The sequence below is a fragment of the Nipponia nippon genome, unplaced genomic scaffold (assembly GCF_047370975.1).
Source record: "Nipponia nippon isolate SJK-2023a ecotype South Korea unplaced genomic scaffold, ASM4737097v1 scaffold_5, whole genome shotgun sequence".
NCBI classification, from domain to species: Eukaryota; Metazoa; Chordata; class Aves; order Pelecaniformes; family Threskiornithidae; genus Nipponia; species Nipponia nippon.
Window position 1 is genome coordinate 69,066,340 of NW_028262369.1, and position 18,989 is coordinate 69,085,328.

Sequence of the window (18,989 nt, forward strand, 5' to 3'; positions counted from 1 at the left end):
GTTCCCCGGGGCCACAGCAGCCCTTATATCAGGGTAACGCTGTAACTCTCAGTGAGCCTGCACAGTGTTTGCTAGCAATATTTTAGAGTCCTCCTGGTCACGGTGCTCAGAGCTGTTGGGAAGATGCTGAGACACCGGATCTTTGGTGTTTTCCGGCTCTTGATCTTGGATCTTCATTGTTTCTGCTGCAGGTTAGATGGGTTACGTGCCCTCTGCACTTGTAATGCCTTTGCTCCATGTCTGTATGAAGAGTGGATGTGTATTTTTTTTAAATGCCAGGGCTGTGTATTTCAAAATACACTGTTTATTATGCCTGTGAAGAAGAGCTCAGCTGCTCCTTTAGGTTACCCAGGTACACTAATGAATGGGATTCACATTCCTTGCAACACAGCCCCAGGAGTCTGTCACCAGAGTAAGTTTCACTAAGCTTTAGGGAACGTCCTCTTACTCAGTGTTACAAATGTACCTCAGAGCAGAGCTCCCTCTCCGCTGCGCCTTGTTATATGACATGGCCTCAGCAGGGGCCAGGAGCATGGCTTCCCATCCGTGCCTTCTGTGGGGCGTCTGGCCGTTTTCTTCAGATGTAGCTCTGTCTACCATGAATCCAGGCTGTGGTCAGTGCAAGGCCCCATCGCTGCAGTCACCTTTGTAAACCTGAAATCAATCCAGAAGTTTTAAGTAGGTATAAATGGGGGAAGTTCATGTTGCCTGGACTCTGCCGGTTACTCTTGGTTCTGGCTTGTCTCCAGATTGGATTTAAGGCCCGGATTTGATCTATTATATCTAAGTAACTTGGGAGCTTCTAACCTGAGAGACTCTCTTTTGCTGTGCCACCTGGTAAGAGTGGTGATCGGCTGAAATACTCAAAATGGGTACTTAATAAGTACCCATGGTTTGGTTACTTACCTCTCCTCCCTGGTCTGAAACAGCACTGATCTATCGGGCTCTGGTACAGACAGCTCCATACGGCTTACTTATCTGCAGATGGGGACTGATAGGAGCTGTGGTCTGCTTTGCGTGGAGGGAGGAGCTCTGTAAGGCAGGTCTGTGATTGCGGTAGGGTTAGCTGCTTTATGTAGACACTCCTTTTAATTTTTGCCTCAGATGCATTCAAAGGAGGATCTGTAAAAGAACAAGGGTTTGTACAGTGGAGCTCTCCTGGGAATGCTGCAGCCAAGATCTCATTTTCCCAGGGCTTGCTCTTACTGCTTTTGCTTGAAGACAGAAAGCGTCTTTTCTGTCTTTCTCAGGTTTATATTCCCTTAGAGCATGGGGATAAATTCAATCTATGTCCAAGGTGCCTTCGGAGACTTATAAGCGTTACAGCCTGCAAGCAACCTGAATACTTGGAAATAACAGAGCGGTTGGGAGTGGCAATGGTTGGAGACATTCTGTCCAGTGGACTGTGTCAGTCCTTTCCAAACTAAAAGCCTCCTCCCAGCTGGAAGTAGATCTGGCACGTGGGGTGTCATAAGTGAAGATTTTGTTCCACAGGGAGAATGAAGAAGAAACATGAAAAATCTGCATCAGGTGGGGTCTTCCATAGGGTTATACAGAGGCGCCGTGCTTATGTATTGAAGTGTCATACAGGAATTTATTTCTCTCTGTAGATTGTTGTTTAATACATAAAGGGATAGGTGCTCGCACCTTTATTTAAGGGATGTCCTTGTGGAACCCAGTTGGATGATGAAGTGTAAAGAGAAAATGTCAGGAACAATGACGGCAGAAGGAGCCGTGAAGTGGTAGGCTCATTACAGGCTTTGAAAAGTTGTTCATGTTCTTGTGCTCTTTGAAGCTTCTTGGCTTTGGCTTCATGGCCCTAATTATACAAACAAGTTGAAGTAGTAACTTCAGTGTCATACCATGCCAGAAAATAAACCCTTCTTGCATTGTGTGGATTTCATTTCCAAAAAGTGTTTCCAGATGGAGTCTTTATGTGCTGCTGCTTTTTTCTTTTGCTCTCATTTGTCATTTAAACAGCAAAGGTAAATTTTCTTCAAGGTAAAATTGAATAAATTTGGCAATGCTAGTGATGTAAAAAAAAAAAAAAAAAAAAGGAGGAAAAAAAAGCAAACACACAACAAAGCATTCCTTGAACAGCAAATCATTGTGGTTCAAATGTTTTTCTCAAAAATCTCCTCCAGACGTTCTTCTATCTCTCTCCAGCCTACAGTCCAGTATTTGAAAGGGATTTTTAGTAATGGAGGGAAAGAGGAAAGCAGACAAGCCATTATAATCTTGCCTCCTGTTGAACTTCTCCAGCAGGGACTATTCAGCATCTCAGAATAGTTAAGCTGTTGTCTTCACTCTGTTTTCCTGCCCTTGGGGTGCCCATTCTGCAGGGTGACATTTCCTCCCCTTTTGATGAGAAGCTGACTGTAAAGTCATTATTATAGGTGTTGGTGAGAGTCCACTGCCTGTACCCAATGTCTGGGTAATCCTGGGGCATTGAGAAGAGCCCACTGTAAAAGGTGATACTGCTTTCCCCATCACACTTTTCTCGCCCCTGTGTCTGAGATCCCTTAGTCATTGCTTTCTCATGAATGATGATAGTGCTTAGGCTTCTGCGTGGAGCTTGAGCTTAAGTTAAACTGCTAGTTAGTGACAACTAGCTGGATTTGCAGACATGTCAGCGTGACTATTTTGGTATTTGGTAAATTGCTGGACACGGCGTTCTGCAGCTATTTCTCATGTATCTGTCCATGTCATATTTTTAGTCTGCCTTAAGTTTTCTGTTTATTCCATTACGTGTGCATCTCGGCTTTTAAGAGCACGTGTGTTAAACTTTGGATCCAGTCTTTACTCCACGTGTGCTCAAATCCCTGAATTAGCAGGAATTTTGCCTTGAAGAGGCTACCAAGGTCGATCCCACAGCATTAACATCTGCTCTCGCAATCTGTTGAGCTGTGTGGTTAGCCCAAGTGTGACTGGCAGCATCCCTGGGGCTGCCTACACCAGTGATGAGGTTGGTTGGTTGGTCAGCCCCTGTGCAAAGGTAGCTGCTTTGTGCCATGAGTCATCAGCTTGGATGAATTTTGAGTAGGTAACCTTTGCTTTGTTGTCCTGTGGGTTGTCACAGTGGATGTCTCATACTTATATCCTACAGGCCTTGCCAAGAAAGATTAGAGGGAGTTCAGCTCATTAATTATTTGTGATAGTAGAGGCTGTGAGGAGAAGTGATAAAATCTGCAAAATGGGCAATCCTGGGATGCTCTCTGAGGATGGCCTGAATGTGGCTGAGATTCACAGAAGACATCTTTGTGTCCTAGTAATGAATACCAGTTTCCAGCAATCATTGCTACCTGTAGTAATCACGTACCAGTACTGCAGGTTCAAGCTTTGAGTCCCATCTCTGATCAGATGGACTAAGCCTCATACGCGCATGAGATCTGGTTGCAGCTCTGGCTCCAACATTGAATTTCTGTGTTCTCTTGGATAGCTTATATAAACCTTCCCTGCTCTGACTTACTTCATCATAGAAAAATTACACCATCATTTGTCAACCCACTACATGGTGCTTTGAGTGCTGCTAGTGACTCACTGACTTGTTTGTTTAATGTTTAAAGGTACATTTTTCCCACCACAAGTACTGTAAACCTTTAAGATAAAAGCTGTAAAGCACTGGGATTCTCTCTGTAAAGCTGAAATATCTAGAAGCATCCCAAAAGATCAAAATTATTATCCTTACACTATGGCACTCTTGTGCTTTTAAAAAAACTCACCCTGTAGAGCTAATTAGTTTCTCCTGGGAAAAAACCAAAAACAAAACCAAAAACAAAACCACAGGTAATCATTTGTCCAATTAAGTGGATTATCTGGAGTTTCCAGAGCAGATAGCTTTTAGGATGTGCCATTTATCACAATCTATTTGTGAGGACAGACTAAGCTGTCTGTTATTGATTTCTTAGTGCTTGGTTCATGAGAAATGGCAAAGATCAGAATAAAGCTTCTCTTTTAGCAACGGTGATACTCACTGGTGAAAATGTGAATTGGTTTTTGGGGAAATAGCTCTTAACCGCACTTAACAAGTTTAGCTCTTAGCATCATTACTAAATTTCACATCTTTTCACAGAAGCCCTGCAGCTCTTTAAGGGCTTTTGGTGTCTTCATGTAAGTGATGCTTTTTGCCCTTCTCATCCTCCTTAGCAGAATCCTGGAAGGCTGTCAGTGCTTTAGAGGCCCTTCAGGTAGCTTAATTTCAGACAAATAATAATTCATGAGCTTGACTTCCATGTGCGGGGTTGCTGTACAACTCTTATTACTGCCCCGTTTCTTAACTTCAGCTCAACAATTTACGTCCTGTAGTTTTGACAAAGGGGGTGGGGTGAGGTGGAGAGCATGTTTATTCATTTTTTTTTTTAATCCCACATATTTATTTCTGTTAGCTCTTTGATTTTAACAACAGAAGATTGAGTGGTTAAAGGTCAGGGTGGATGGGGTGGAGTTTTCCCACAACTGCTGATGGCTTAGCGATCCCACTGTTTACACATCAAGTCCCTCTGACGAGGATGATGTGTTCAACAGGAGAGCTTCTCCTATTTTGGGAGCGTGCTTAGACTGGAGCTCTGAATCCCTGCTTTAGAAACCTTTAGAAAACAGTTGTTTGCGGTGTTAGGATGCAGTCAGGCCAGCACTTGGATATGACTCCTTGGTGTTAACTGATTTCGGAGCAGCTCTGTGTATGCTGAAAGCTAAGCACACGTTGAATTGGTCCTATGGTGAGGTCTTGAGGTATTTTTGCATAATGGATATTATGCAGGCTCAGGAGCAGGAGATGGAGTCAGCCAGTTAGGTCACCTTATAGGGGGTGTCCAAAGAACCGAGGGAAACCAAAGTTTGAGTCACTCTGAAAGAAGTGCCTTGCCTTGGAAAGCACAAGTTTTTCCATATAGGCAGAGTTATTCTTTTTGTACATCTACATTGCATACAAACTGGTTGTATTTGTTTCCAATAACAGTGTTTTGTATAGAGCTATGTTATCTCTGGTAGAGAAGGTCTTAGGGTTGAAAACATACAAGTTAGTTGCTTTTTTTCTTACTGATGTAGATTTCTTTTTCGGCAAATGTCATCCTTTCCTTCTTTCATTGCCACAATAAATTCGGTGTCATCAGTTCAACAACTGAGGATAAAGAGCAGTTCTAGGCTACTTACTGTGTGGTAAGATAATTTTTTATGGACTCAGCATCTTGGAGAAAGATAGACTTTTCACCTTCAAGATTCAGGACTACATCTCATTGCGCTTTGGTTAATGAAGGGGAACAAGTGCTCTTGTGTGGGTGAGTCTTGAAGAGATTTTTTTTGATAATTTGCAGTGTGAATGTTTTTGGCAGGTAGCACAGGAGAGCAGGTTTGCTATTTATTCACATAAGATGTTGGCAGCTTTTAGTTTGCCAGGTGGCTGTACTTGTTCCTGTTTGTAGTCTCTGGTGAAAGGTAAAATGGAACAGGAATTTAGCCACTAGAGACACTGCAGCACAGAAGTATTCTTAGCTGGACATCCTGTCTTAGAAGAGCAATGTGTAGAAATTGGATTAAGGTAGAGGCTTAAAGAAAGACAATAGCTAAACTAAAGCTAGGAACCTAAGTCTGTGTAGGCTCAGTTGAATGAAACTCACCATAAGATCAGTGGGGAGGCAAAGTGCATTTAAATTGTCTTCCCCAGGCTCTGATGCGAGTGGGGCCCAGTGGAGGGAGGACACTTGAAGAAAACACTCCTCTGCTCCCCAGGGTGATGGCTTGGACCTGGAGGTGTGTGGCCTGGCTAAACCCTGGTGTCAGGATCTGAAGATGCTTGTCCAAGCAATGTGAATGTGGCAGAACAAAGGCGAGTGCCTGGCTTGTCAGGCTGAGAAGACAGCATTTGAGCTTACAGAAACACATTTTGAGTTTTTGCAACACTAAAATACATAACTTCTTGATAATTACGAATGGAAACTGTCTCATTAAATCTAAATTAGCAGCGCTAACTTTGAAAGACTGAGTACATTCCTATTCTGTAGAGACCAAGAGGGGAATAGCTGATGCAGTAATAAGCTCAGTTAGCAATTGCAGTTTTGCAGGGTTTGTATGTATTATGCAGTAGATTTGGGAGACTGTTAATATCAGTTAAAATAATCCTATCAATGTCAATAATACTCAAATCTTGTTAATTTTAGGCAATTATCCATGGATTAGACTTTAATTCTATTCAATTGATTCAAAGATATGGGGAAGTCCTACTCAGAGATGAAGAACTGCTGTTGTACAATTCTGATGTTCCTTACGTACCACCAAGTACAAAACCACAAGTAACCATCAAGAATAAAATCAGGCAAAGAGGACACAGAGGATAATCTAATTCCCTCCAAATCCCTGAGAGGTTAAGACTGAACCTTAAAAGGCAGCTCTCGTTGATTCTCCACAAGGCCAATTAGGTTTTTTCCCCACCTTGATACCCAAAAAATAGCTGATTAATTCCATGGCTTATTCTCATCAAAAAGCACAGGTATCTTGGAACTAAAAATAAATGGCTTTTATTTTTCTGCTGAAAAAAATTAGTCACATAACAATTCCCGCCTCTCTAGCAAAGATGAAATGGCAGACCTGTAGCTAAATCAGTTATGCTGCTCTGATGAGTTTTCCAGGTCTGGTCCTGAGGAAACCGCTCTCTGTCAAGGAATGAATCACTGCAGATTCAAAGGCCATTAATACGTCTTCCTATATGAGAAAAATAATCTTAATTAATCATCAGTCTTAAATCTAAATATTGCTCCTGTAAACCTAAAGAAATAAGAAAGAAAAGACTCTTCTAGAACCTGTGGGGTAATTGGTTGCATTCATTTCTATTCATTACCATGTATTGCTTGAAGATTTTCATGGCCATAGCTGTGTATTAAAACGCAGTATGTTAATGCAGGACCAGAATATTTTAGCAGAAAACTGCAATTAAAAAAGTAGCTGACCCAAGGCACTCACTTTCATTGACTTTCTTCCTATTTTTTTAAGACGAATTCTCATAATGTACTACAATAAAGGGCTAGAGTAATTCTTCTTGTCAGTAGGAGTCGCTCCGTCAGTTTAATGAGAGATCTTTAGCATAAGTTTAGAGGTTTCGGTTTTGTTTCCAGCAGATCCCATGCCTTTAAATCCGATTGTTGAGGGGCTGGGGTTTTGGAAATATTTTCGATGTTGTTGAGTGAAGTGAGTGAATGACAATAGCAATTTTGCAGAAACATTTATACTGACTAATTTGCTGAAATTATCTATACAAACATGCGGACAATGAGTGGAGATATTCTTACAAGCACCAAGACTGATGCTCTGTGGCTGGGATTGCTACGTGGGGTCCTGTTTGGGCACAGACTGTGGAGCAGCAGAAACACAACGATGGGTGAATGGAGGGCACTGCTAGGGCACGGGTAGCATTTAGGATTTGCAGGGGAGTATGACTTGAGGAAGGGTGAATGACACAGCAGATAAGTGGGAGCTCCTGGGGTAGGGGAGGGTAGTCCAGGCTGCAAAGGGGGTTTTAGTGTCTCAAAGACACGAAGTTTTAGAGTCAGGGGTTTTAGTGTCTCAAAGCAGGTCCCCTGGGGCTGTCGGGAAGCTGGTCCCTGGTGCAGCTCTTGTGGCTGAGCCTGAGGGCAGCGTGGTGGAGGGCTGAGTGCCTACACCCAGCAGCAACATTTCCTCACCTTGGGACCCCTCTTCTACTTGAAATCCAGGCAGCAAAAGCCCCTTTGACAGCAGAAGGCAGAGAACTGGGAAAGTATTGCTGGCGGCTAGGGACATAGGAGGGAAAGCAATTTTAACAAGTGTTTCGCTATTAATTACAGCCTTGAATGATGTTTTAAAAATATTTTTCGTAGCTGTTGGATAGTTTATATACTAATGGAGTAGACGGAAATCATGCAGAGAAAAAAGAATGATTTGCAGTTTATAATCATTGTGAAATGTTTTGAATTGATAATATGTGGGAAAAGATTTAAATTTAGGTACTGCACTAAAATTACAGAAAGCTTTGCAGGCAGCTGGGTTTAAATCCAGCAGCAAGTAGGTAGTTGATACTGAAAAGATAGTCACACGTGTCTGGCTAAGTATTTTCTGAAGAGGAGTTAGAATATATGGCCTAAAGAAAAAGGCTTTGGGTTTCTTGCCTGGTTGTCCATTTTCCCCACAGTGTTTTGTGGTCCTGGTACACAGAAATGACCAGAATAGCTACTTTTCAAAACAAATGGGGAGACGAGAGTGTGAAGTAGGTTAGGGCTGAGCAGAGGGGTATGTGGGGCTCCCATGAGAGTAGCCATGAGAGCCATGTGGTTGTGCATGCAGCAGAGATGGGCTTCTCAGCCTAGTGAGAACATCCTTTGGCAAAGGACACTTAAAAAAAATACAAATAAGAAAGCCCAGACTCTCCTGGGTGTGTATCTCAGGGGTCTGACTCATGGTTGTTGTTTGGTTTTGTTTTAGTTTTGCTTGAGGTGTCCGAGGTTGCAGAAAAGAGGCAGAATTGAGGCAGGACGCTCATCTGCCGAGCACCAAGCTGTCACGTGTGCCCCACAGGCATGCTGACCCATCCCAAGCTCTCCTCCCAGCACTGCTTTGCAGACTTCTTCCCCTTCTCCTCCCACATAGGCTGAGACTCTTTTCTCATGCCTTTTTATCCCAAAGTTCCTCCTTTATTCATGATATGTCTTAAATCTTGGTGAGATCCACCCCACTTCTGGTTATGCAGACCTTAACCAGGTGCTGGAGCTTCCCATGAAACCCCTCTTCCCATATATCTGTGTTTTGAAGATGTATGTGACACAACCGGATACCACCTCCTCACAGCCCTAGTGAGTTGCTGAGATCTGGAAGGCAGTTTAATAGCTGCAAATGTCACTCATGAAAACTTGGTATCTCTAATGCTGCAATCAATCAAGTTTCTGTATAGTTCGGTATATTTTATAGCTCAGCAGGGAACTAAATTGTGGAAAGGGATATATGTTGTTTTGAGGTTCAGAAGAACGTGAATTATCTTTACATAAACATATCTTCTCTATTATTTATGCACTTGTGGAATGGCCAAAGAAAACTTACTCATTCTTTTTTTTTATGTAATTATTCCACAGGATCCTTCAAACCAAAAATGTGGAAGAAAGAAAACAGTGTCCTTCAGCAGCATGCCGTCAGAGAAGAAAATAAGCAGTGCCAGTGACTGTATCAGCTTTATGCAGGCTGGGTGTGAACTGAAGAAAGTTCGTCCAAATTCCCGGATTTATAACCGTTTTTTTACTCTGGATCCTGACCTGCAGGCTCTTCGTTGGGAGCCTTCCAAGAAGGACCTTGAGAAAGCCAAGCTTGATATTTCTGCTATAAAGGAAATCAGACTAGGGAAGAACACAGAAACGTTCAGGAATAATGGACTTGCAGACCAGATTTCTGAGGACTGTGCGCTGTCGGTAATTCACGGTGAGAACTACGAGTCCCTTGACTTGGTTGCCAATTCAGCAGATGTGGCCAATATTTGGGTATCAGGATTAAGGTACTTGGTTTCTCGTAGCAAACAACCCTTGGATTTGATGGAAAGCAGCCATAATACCCCACGGTTTGCCTGGCTAAAAACTGTATTCGAAGCAGCAGATGTTGATGGTAATGGCATAATGTTAGAAGATACGTCTGTGGAGCTAATAAAGAAACTTAACCCCACCTTAAAGGAATCAAAGATTAGATTAAAATTTAAGGAAATCCAGAAGAGCAAAGAGAAACTGACAACGCGAGTAACAAAAGAGGAATTTTGTGAAGCATTCAGCGAACTTTGCACAAGACCTGAAGTTTATTTCTTGCTTGTGCAGATATCTAAAAACAAAGAGTATCTAGATGCCAATGACCTCATGCTGTTTTTAGAGGCTGAGCAAGGAGTGACCCACATAACAGAAGAAATGTGTCTAGATATTATACGCAGGTATGAGCTTTCTCAAGAAGGGCGGTTGAAAGGTTTTCTTGCAATTGATGGATTTACTCAATACTTGTTATCCCCAGAATGTGATATTTTTGACCCAGAGCACAAAAAAATTGTCCAAGACATGACACAGCCTTTGTCACATTACTACATCAATGCATCCCACAATACGTATCTAATAGAAGACCAGCTGAGAGGACCAGCTGATATCAATGGTTATGTCAGAGCTTTAAAGATGAGTTGTCGGAGTATTGAACTAGACGTCTGTGATGGCCCAGATAATGAACCCATTATTTGTAACCGTAACAACATGACATCGCCACTTGCCTTTCGAAATGTTATTGAGGTAATAAACAAATTGGCCTTCTTTGCTTCAGAATACCCCCTTATTCTCTGCTTGGGGAACCACTGCTCAGTACAACAGCAGAAGGTAATGGTACAACACATGAAAAGGATCTTTGGAAACAAACTCTACACAGAGGCACCTTTATCCTCAGAAGTCTACCTCCCATCACCCGAGAAACTGAAAATGAAGATCATTGTGAAGGGGAAGAAGCTGCCCTGCGACCAGGATATATTAGAAGGAGAAGTCACAGATGAAGACGAAGAGGCTGAAATATCTCGGAGACTGTCAGAGGACTTTTCAAGGGAACCAAAGCTGATCTGGCTCTGCAGGGAATTGTCCGACTTGGTGTCCCTATGCAAATCTGTCCAATACAAAGACTTTGAGACATCCATGAAAGCTCAAAATTACTGGGAAATGTGCTCCTTCAGTGAGGCAGAAGCCAGCCGGATTGCAAATGAATACCCTGAAGATTTTGTCAACTACAACAAAAAGTTTCTGTCCAGGGTGTACCCAAGTGCTATGAGGATAGACTCCAGTAACTTAAATCCTCAAGATTTTTGGAATTGTGGTTGCCAGATAGTGGCAATGAACTATCAGACCCCGGGGCCCATGATGGACCTCCACACTGGCTGGTTTCTACAGAACGGGGGATGCGGGTACGTTCTCAGGCCTTCAGTGATGCGTGATGAAGTGTCTTACTTCAGTGCAAATACCAAGGGCATTGTTCCGGGGGTCTCTCCCCAAGTCCTACATGTCAAAATAATCAGTGGCCAGAACTTTCCAAAGCCCAAGGGTGCATGCGCAAAAGGGGATGTCATAGACCCCTATGTCTGCATAGAAATTCATGGGATTCCTGCAGACTGCACCGAACAAAGAACTAAAACTGTTCAGCAAAACAGTGATAACCCCATTTTTGATGAAAGCTTTGAGTTCCAGATCAATCTACCAGAGCTGGCCATGATCCGTTTTGTTGTTTTGGATGATGACTACATTGGGGATGAGTTCATAGGGCAGTACACAATCCCACTGGAGTGCTTACAGCCTGGATACAGGCACATACCGCTGCGGTCTTTTGTTGGTGATGTCATGGAGCACGTTACCCTCTTTGTTCACATTGCAATAACCAACCGGAGCGGAGGTGGGAAGGCCCAAAAGCGCAGCCTCTCAGTGAGGATAGGAAAGAAAGCAAGGGAGTACACCATGCTAAGGAACACCGGTCTCAAGACTATCGATGACATCTTCAAGCTGGCAGTGCATCCACTACGAGAGGCTACTGACATGAGAGAAAATATGCAGGTACGACACTTCCGTCATGTGCGTTTGTGTGTCCTGAATGTGAAAGTGAAGGTCCCGGTGTGAGCTGCTGGTAGGGCAAACTTGATGAAGCTGGTGGAAGCTGGTGAAGCTTCAGACCCACAGCTGTTGTCAACCTTTAACTGGATGTTGGAAGGCTGATAGTTACAGGTGTTAACTGGCAAGCAAATGTGGGATTAGGCAGAAATGTTTTAAAAATCAATATGCCTTCTCCAAACACATGCTTTACTGGTTGTTTTTCTCTGAGAAAGCAGAACTGAGGGTACATTTATGTCCCCAGGCCTCAGGTCTCAACAACTTCATTTCCTCACTGGTTCTGGAAAATTTCAGCAAGCTTTTGTTTTGCTAACTGAGTGAGGGTTATGCTCTTAATTTTCTTTGTCTGGGTGAGTATAAGAAACAGTCAGTGGATCTGTCATTAAGGTCTTGTCTGCACCCGAGAAACCCACCTGGCAAAGAGCAGCAGGTTTCCCTGAGCGCGTGTTGCCACCGTTGCCCAGGGGCTGCAGATGTTCAATGTAGGCACTGAATGCCACTTGGATTGCAGTTTTCTCCCTGCTAAATAGCTGTGTTGTCTTGGCTGGCTGTGGGCTGGCACAGACACCGGTGCCGTGCCTTGGCTCAAGCGGTCTCCTGGCACCGCGTCCGCCTGCCCACGCTGCTCCGAGAGCAGCCGGAGCCCGCTACGGCCGGGGGCATCAGGGCCCAGGTGCACAGCACCGTCACAACTGCCCGGGCTGGACCTTCGTGGTCGGCAGCAGGAGGTGAAGTGGCAGCGAGGCCAAACAAGAACCAGCCTGCCCAGCGCTCTCCTCCACGGCAGGGGCGACTCTGCGGGTTGATTAAGGAGCAGCTCAATTCGGAGATTGAGGCGCTGCCTAGAAACAAAACTGAGTAGTGTTAAACAATGAATTTTCTTTAATAAATAGCTGAAATCAGCCATAACTATCTCCTTGGTAAAGATACAGAAACAATTCATTTTTCTTTCTTGAAAACAGGAGAAAAACGCATAGCACTTCATTGACCCCGCTCTTCTGGACAGAGTCTAAAGCAAATTAAATGTTGGCAGCTGGAAAAGTTTACAAAATGACATAAGTTTTAAATCACTCCCAAAGGAATAGTCTAAGCATATTTTTAAGAATGGGAAACTCTTCCCAGCCTTTCCTTTCCTGCAGGCCTTGAAAGTAACTGGTTTGAACCACTGACTCCACCTTCTGTCTGGGACAGGCACTATATGTGAACTATGTAAAAGAGAATACGCTGAATCTGACTCAGAAACAGCATTAATGTGCCTTCCAAGTGAAATTTCAGTACAAGATCTTGTTCTGGGGAATGCTTCGTAAAGACACAGTTGTTAGATTTAACTGCATGCTAATGTATTTGATTAATGAGAAAAACCTCTATTAATTAGCTGAGCGTTTTCTGATGGCTGTTTTTTCAGCAAGGTGTGTGGGGGAACACTTACAAGGTATGGGTTGTTATAATACTCTCTTATTTAAATTCTGTGCATCTTGGTCACTCATTTTACAACTCAAGAAGCTAAACGATGAGGGCATGGCAGCCGTACATCCACTGACTTGATAAATAAATAAATCCTGGCATGTTAGTTTGGTTTGACCTGTATATCCAGTATTGATTTTCTTACATGTGACCTATGAAGGGGAAAGAGTGCTTGTGTTTCTTTATGATGTGGTAATGCAAGGCTGAAAACAAAGTGTTTTTTTCCTGCTTGCCTTTCCCATGGGAAATACAAGGTCTGTCGAACTTGTTCTTGCTGGAGGATGATAATGACGGGAGAATGAGGCGATTACAGCATCAAAAGCAATTGGAGTCTGAACAGTGGGGAAGAGAAATAGCATCTTAGGCTGATGGTTTAATATGTTGGGGACCGAAGCTTGTCCCTGTTGGGTCTGGATTTGCAATGCAAAGTAGCTGCAGAGCTGGCGGCTGGGATACCTGGGCCTGGGGGAAAGCTGGAGCTGGCAGTAGGCTTGAGGAGCCGAGAACGGGGCTGGCCAGGAATTCCTGTGTGCGCTGGCACCCTGGGGTCCCTGGGGGGCCCAGGGATGGCAGGCAGTGGGGTAGCACTGCCCCACATCAGGGGGGAGAAGCAGGCAGGTGCTGACAAGGTACTGGCAGGCAGGGGGGACCGAGTGGCAAGCGGCAACATGTGCTCAAGTATTTCTTTTCCTTCCCCCAGAATGCCATGGTGTCTGTCAAGGAGCTGTGCGGGCTGCCGCCCATCGCGAGCCTGAAGCAGTGCATCCTGACCCTGTCCTCGCGGCTTGTGAGCAGCGACAACGCGCCCTCCGTTACCCTCTGCATGAAGGATGCGTTTCCTTACCTAGAGCCTCTGGGGACCGTGCCCGATGTGCAAAAAAAGGTCCTGGCGGCGTATGACCTGGTAGGCGCTTACCACTGCTACCTCTGCCTTTCCTCACCTTCATGAACATGGCAGGCGATGCTTGCTGGCTTTCATACACCCAAACGTTTCAGTTAAATGAATGAGGCTCTTCAAATGACTTAAGCTATGCAAAATTGTCCTTTAATCACCAAAATCACCACACTGGGCTTTTTGTTGCTTCTTTGTTTTGTTTTGTTTTTTAAACACCGTTGTGGCTAGCACAGGTTGGCACTTGAGGAGGGACTTTGTTTACAGAAATAGCAGCAATTCAGTGTGTACTGGCGGCTGTTAGTCCTTGTCCTTGAGAAGTGGCAAGATTTGTGTGCTGCCCTTCACTTGCCTCCCCACAGCGGAGGGGAAGGCCATTAGACAGGGAGCTGCAGCGGGGGAGTTGCTGGGCAAAGCGGAGCCGTCCCCTTCCCGACGCCTTTCAGCAGCACTGTTAAGTAGTGCCCGTGTCCCTGCCAAACCAAGTTAATGTTGCTCTTGGGAAGGGCATTGCAAAGTTGGAAAGGAAGTTTTAAAATGCCCGTTTTTTTCAGTGATGAAGGAGAGGGCACTATGGTACAGGAATACTTACGGAAACGTAGAGAAGATGGGCTGAAGTCATTCCAGGTGAATGCTGCTGCTCAGCCTGGTATGACATATGTCACTGCCGTGGGTGACTGAGCAACAGCTGTGTGTGACTTCCAGCAGCAGAAGTTGCTGTCACTTTGTTCCTCTCGGGCTAATGGACCGCCCCGTCGCTTAGCATCCTTAGTAGATGTTCTGCAGCAACTGATAAGGAGCTGCAAACCCTGACTTAAATATTACACTGTGGCAACCAGACTAAATCACAATGCATGTTCAGTGCACGGCAGTTATTTCTTCAGCTTATGTTCATAAGGAATAAAAAGGTGAATAACTTTGGGGGTATTGAATTGCTTCCAGAGACCCTGAAGTATTGCAAAGAGTGATCACAGCTTTGACCAGCTATTCAATGTACCAAATGCTCGACTCCTTTCCGTCTCATTTTTTGCTCTTGTAATGCATTTTTCAGGAGAAAATCAGCTTGCGGGGAAGAGGGAGACACTGATGTTGATTAAAAGAGAAATACTAAAAATACTCTGAAATAACTGTTGGGTTCCTTCCAGAGTAGTTTACTTGAAGGTGATTAAATTATGGGAATAAAATACCAGCTGTAACAATACCAGAATGAGGATTTGTATATCCAGTTGATTGCCATATTTTAGATGGGACTTTTTTTGGATAGATTTGTTACATGGTGTGATGTCTGTCTGAAAGAGCAAATACTGCATAAATAAGAGATTTTTCTGTCTTTGGAGGCCTGCTTAATGGAGTTTTACTGAAATGAATGTGTCACCTCTTATCTTTGTAGTTATAGACTGAAGAGTACACATGGGACGTTTCAAGGCCTCCTTGTGCTTTGGAAACAGTTTTTCAATTTAAATAGGTGAAAGGCCTCTTTCAGATGCAGACAAAAACACTTGTATAACTGTTTTAAATAATGTTTGCTCTCACATTTGTCTCTGAAGGAAGATGTACCTCGAATGTCAAGAGGCAGTGCAAGGATTTTAAAATCAGAGGGCTGAGAAAGAGAAGGGAATTCTTCCGTGCCTATGTAAGGGTTGATTTGAGATGCAATTCTGGTTCATGAGAACATGATACTTCAAATCATTTTTGCCCGCTTTGTCTGGCTGGGACTGCCTCTTACTTTGCTAAAACTATTTGCTTCTGAAAAAGCAAAAGCTGGATTTAATAAATGGTTTTGCTACATTTTGGATATTTGCCTTTTGAGGCAATGCCAGCAGCAGAATATTGAAATCTGTTTAGCCTTTTCTGTGTTTAAAAAAATGAACTGTCTCTATCAATCTTGATATTTGAAAATACAGTGTGGGGAGGGGTTTGCAGTTTTAATGTTGAGAAAGGGCTCTTCCTTGCTGTGATGTTTGCAGGGGCTTGGTATAATCTAGGGTGTCTTTATAATAATGCTAAGTTTTTTCTTTTTTTTTCTTTTTTTTTTTTTTTTTGTGCAAATGAGAGCACAAGGAGATGTTGGTGGAAAGCAATATTTTAGCTATTTATTAATTTATTTATATTCAAGATATACTACAGTTTAGCCTTTTAAGTTGTTGATAAATATAGCCTCAAGGAACTGGATCCACCAGCGCTTGCTGCATGTCTTTAATTCCCCAGAAATGTCTCTTCACCTCAAAGCACTTTTTGGGTGAATAGGCCTGAGAGCAATTTTAAATGTTGGCCTCTCTCTTGTATGAATGGGCTGTACTTCTTAATTCCTTTTACAGTAGAACGGAAAAAAGTTTGGCCCTAAATCTCATAGTGGGAAGCTGTGATTGTAGGTCTGCCTTACTGTGGGCTCCACAGCACAGGTAGCATGAGTGCTGGGCAAACCCTTCCTTGCCACCTCCGAAAGCACCGCATATTTCACATTCTTTAAAAAATCTGCTTTGAAAATAATCTCTGATAAAAACAACCCTAATGTGTTGAATTTTTTCCTCATACTGGAAGTTGTCAGCTGAACATACCTTCTCCCCCCGCCCCCCAAGGAAAGTATAAACTCTGCCCGTGTGTTTAATGGGGCATAGACAGCACTGACAGTTCGGGCAAATGGAGGTGCAAATGCTCGGAGACCTGCCACAGCGATCTGGAAAACAATTAACTCTCTGTTCCCTCCTGCTCAGCCTTTGTCAGCAGGCCCAATAGACAAAGACCGGTTTGTGCAGTTTGTTTTCTCGTGGGCAATTAATTTTACCATTGTGTTCCGCATTAAATATTTTCTTTCAAGAGAGGCCTTATTAGAATAAAATGTAATATGCTTTGCTTAAGGAACCAGAATGCTTTTTCAGGGCTCTATTTATTTTTTTTATGGTCGCGTTGCCGTGGTTTAGTGGAATTCGACTGTTGCCACGTCTCATGGAGGAAGAGGCTTCACTGATGGTACTCCGTTGTACGGGAGTTTCTGCAGAGGAGAGCAGGGAATGGGATTTGCTGAAAATAAGAAAATAAGGTGGACTGTTTACAATACATAGAAAACATTTTCAAAAAGTATGTCAGCTACCAGAAGTACAGTTTAGAATGGTTTATTTCAACTTAACAGCTTTGGTTGTTACCATACATTGAGTATGATGAACGGATTCCTGCAATGCTGTCATTGATTCCCACACCTACATCCTAAGACAGCGTAGCGTGTCACTTACAGAGCTATTCTTCAGAGCTTTCCTTTCCCATGAAGGAGGACTGTCCCTCTGTCTGCCTGTATGCTCCCCATTGTCGGTGGCCGGGCATGGGAAGATGCTCGCTCAGGTGGGCAGCACGTGCAGTGTGCCTTATAACCTGTCAAATTGATGCCAGCGTTCATTGATCACACCTAAAAAAAGGAGATACTCAATGTGAAGTGGAGGGATAGGGCCCAGCTGGACCTGACAGATGGTTGAATTATTCACTGCAAGCAGTTATCGTGTGAAGTTAAGATTTTTTTTTTTTGGTTGAGAATTGTTCGAAAACAGATTGTGGTTTCTCTGTCTGCACGCTATATTCATGTGCTGATGCAAGCATGCATGAACTCAGGGACGCTTGTGCACTTTGCTTTTCAGTTATTGGTTCAGCATTATTCTTCCTCCAAGATCAAATGATTGAATCATTTGCAAATCAAAAGCAATAAACAAGTGATTATAAATGTTCTTGGTTTTACCCAATCTTCTGGCTCATGTACATACAGAAATTTTGCTAGAAAAATGAAAGAAGCTCCCCAAGTATCTCTACGTGTTTTCAAATCATAAACTACAAAAATTGTAAAAAAGGTTGAACAGAGAAGCTATTTGTTATATAAACTCATGTTGACATAAACGTTTTTCTCTGTATTCAAGCCTCTAGTGGAACTGATCTTGTTTAGGAGCAGATAGGCAAGGAAGGACAGCGTGTCTGTAGGTGCTGTTGAGAGATGGCAAGTTAGTTAATGTCTTGGCCAACACGGAGAGGGACTGGGGATTTTTGAGAAGAGAAGTAATATCTGTGATGCTGCTGGGGAATAAGTCAATGTATTTAATGGCAGTGTGGAGAGGAACTGCTCTTTGTCTGCGCTTCTTTCAGATTCAGTCTTTTTGGGTTTCTTTGTCATGATGCAGGCATGACAGCTCTTTATTCCCAAGGAGAAAGTCCATTTTCCCAGTTTATGTCAATGCAGTGACTAGATAGATTTTTGTGAGCTTTTCCACTGAAATTCATATTTCAGCTGGGACAGAGTCATCCCCAAAGGAACGTTTTTTCACAATTCTCTGAGCAGCTGAAGACAAGGGATGTTGCAGAGCAGAGCATCCACTGCCAAGGAAGTGTCATAACGCACTGACGTCAAACACAGTCCAGTACATGGACATTGTCTTGAATTTGTATCTGTTTAAAGAGTTTTCCATCCAAAATTGGACATAGACTGGGGAAGCAATTATCCTTTTTCTTTCTCCGCTTCTTATAATTCTCTCTCTTATTTACCCACCACTCTCTCAGTTTCTCTCTCTGATAGCCATGTTCCTTAGTGTCTTCTAAAACAGGACCTGAAAATGGTCAGATCAGAACTTTTCTTACAGAATGAAGTTCTAGTTGGGTGCTTTAGTTACTCTGTTTTAGCATAAGCATACTGAAAGCTGACCCCTTCCCCTGTTCCTCCACTGCTTCGTTTTTAGAGAGGACTGGTCTTCATGCACCAGATCACATCCTGCAACACTGACACCATATTTCCCCAGAAATATTTGTAAGCAAAACCATGAAATTGGAATTTAAGGTTAATTTTATTCAGTTCCTTCTGCAGTTTGTGTCAGTAAAGTATTTCAGAGGTTTCCAGCTGATGTAACCATTCCTGATAACTGTTCCTCTTACTGGGCTGTTGCAGGAAAAGGCTCAGATACGGAAAGCTGGCTCGGAGCATACTGGGACAGAGACAAGGAGGACTGGTGGCCAGCGTTCCTTCCCACATCCAGGCACCACGTGCA

At 43.3% G+C, this 18,989-nt stretch overlaps 1 protein-coding gene across 2 annotated transcripts in view; it reads left to right on the plus strand.

Annotated features, from left to right (window-relative positions):
• PLCL1 (phospholipase C like 1 (inactive)) overlaps positions 1-18,989 on the plus strand; it is a 207,031-nt gene that overhangs the window by 153,922 nt on the left and 34,120 nt on the right. For both annotated transcript variants that reach the window (XM_087733640.1, XM_087733641.1), the window contains exons 2-3: positions 9,093-11,564; positions 13,783-13,986. In XM_087733640.1, the coding sequence (XP_087589766.1) occupies positions 9,093-11,564; positions 13,783-13,986 (2,676 nt within the window). The remainder of the gene's footprint in view (positions 1-9,092; positions 11,565-13,782; positions 13,987-18,989) is intronic.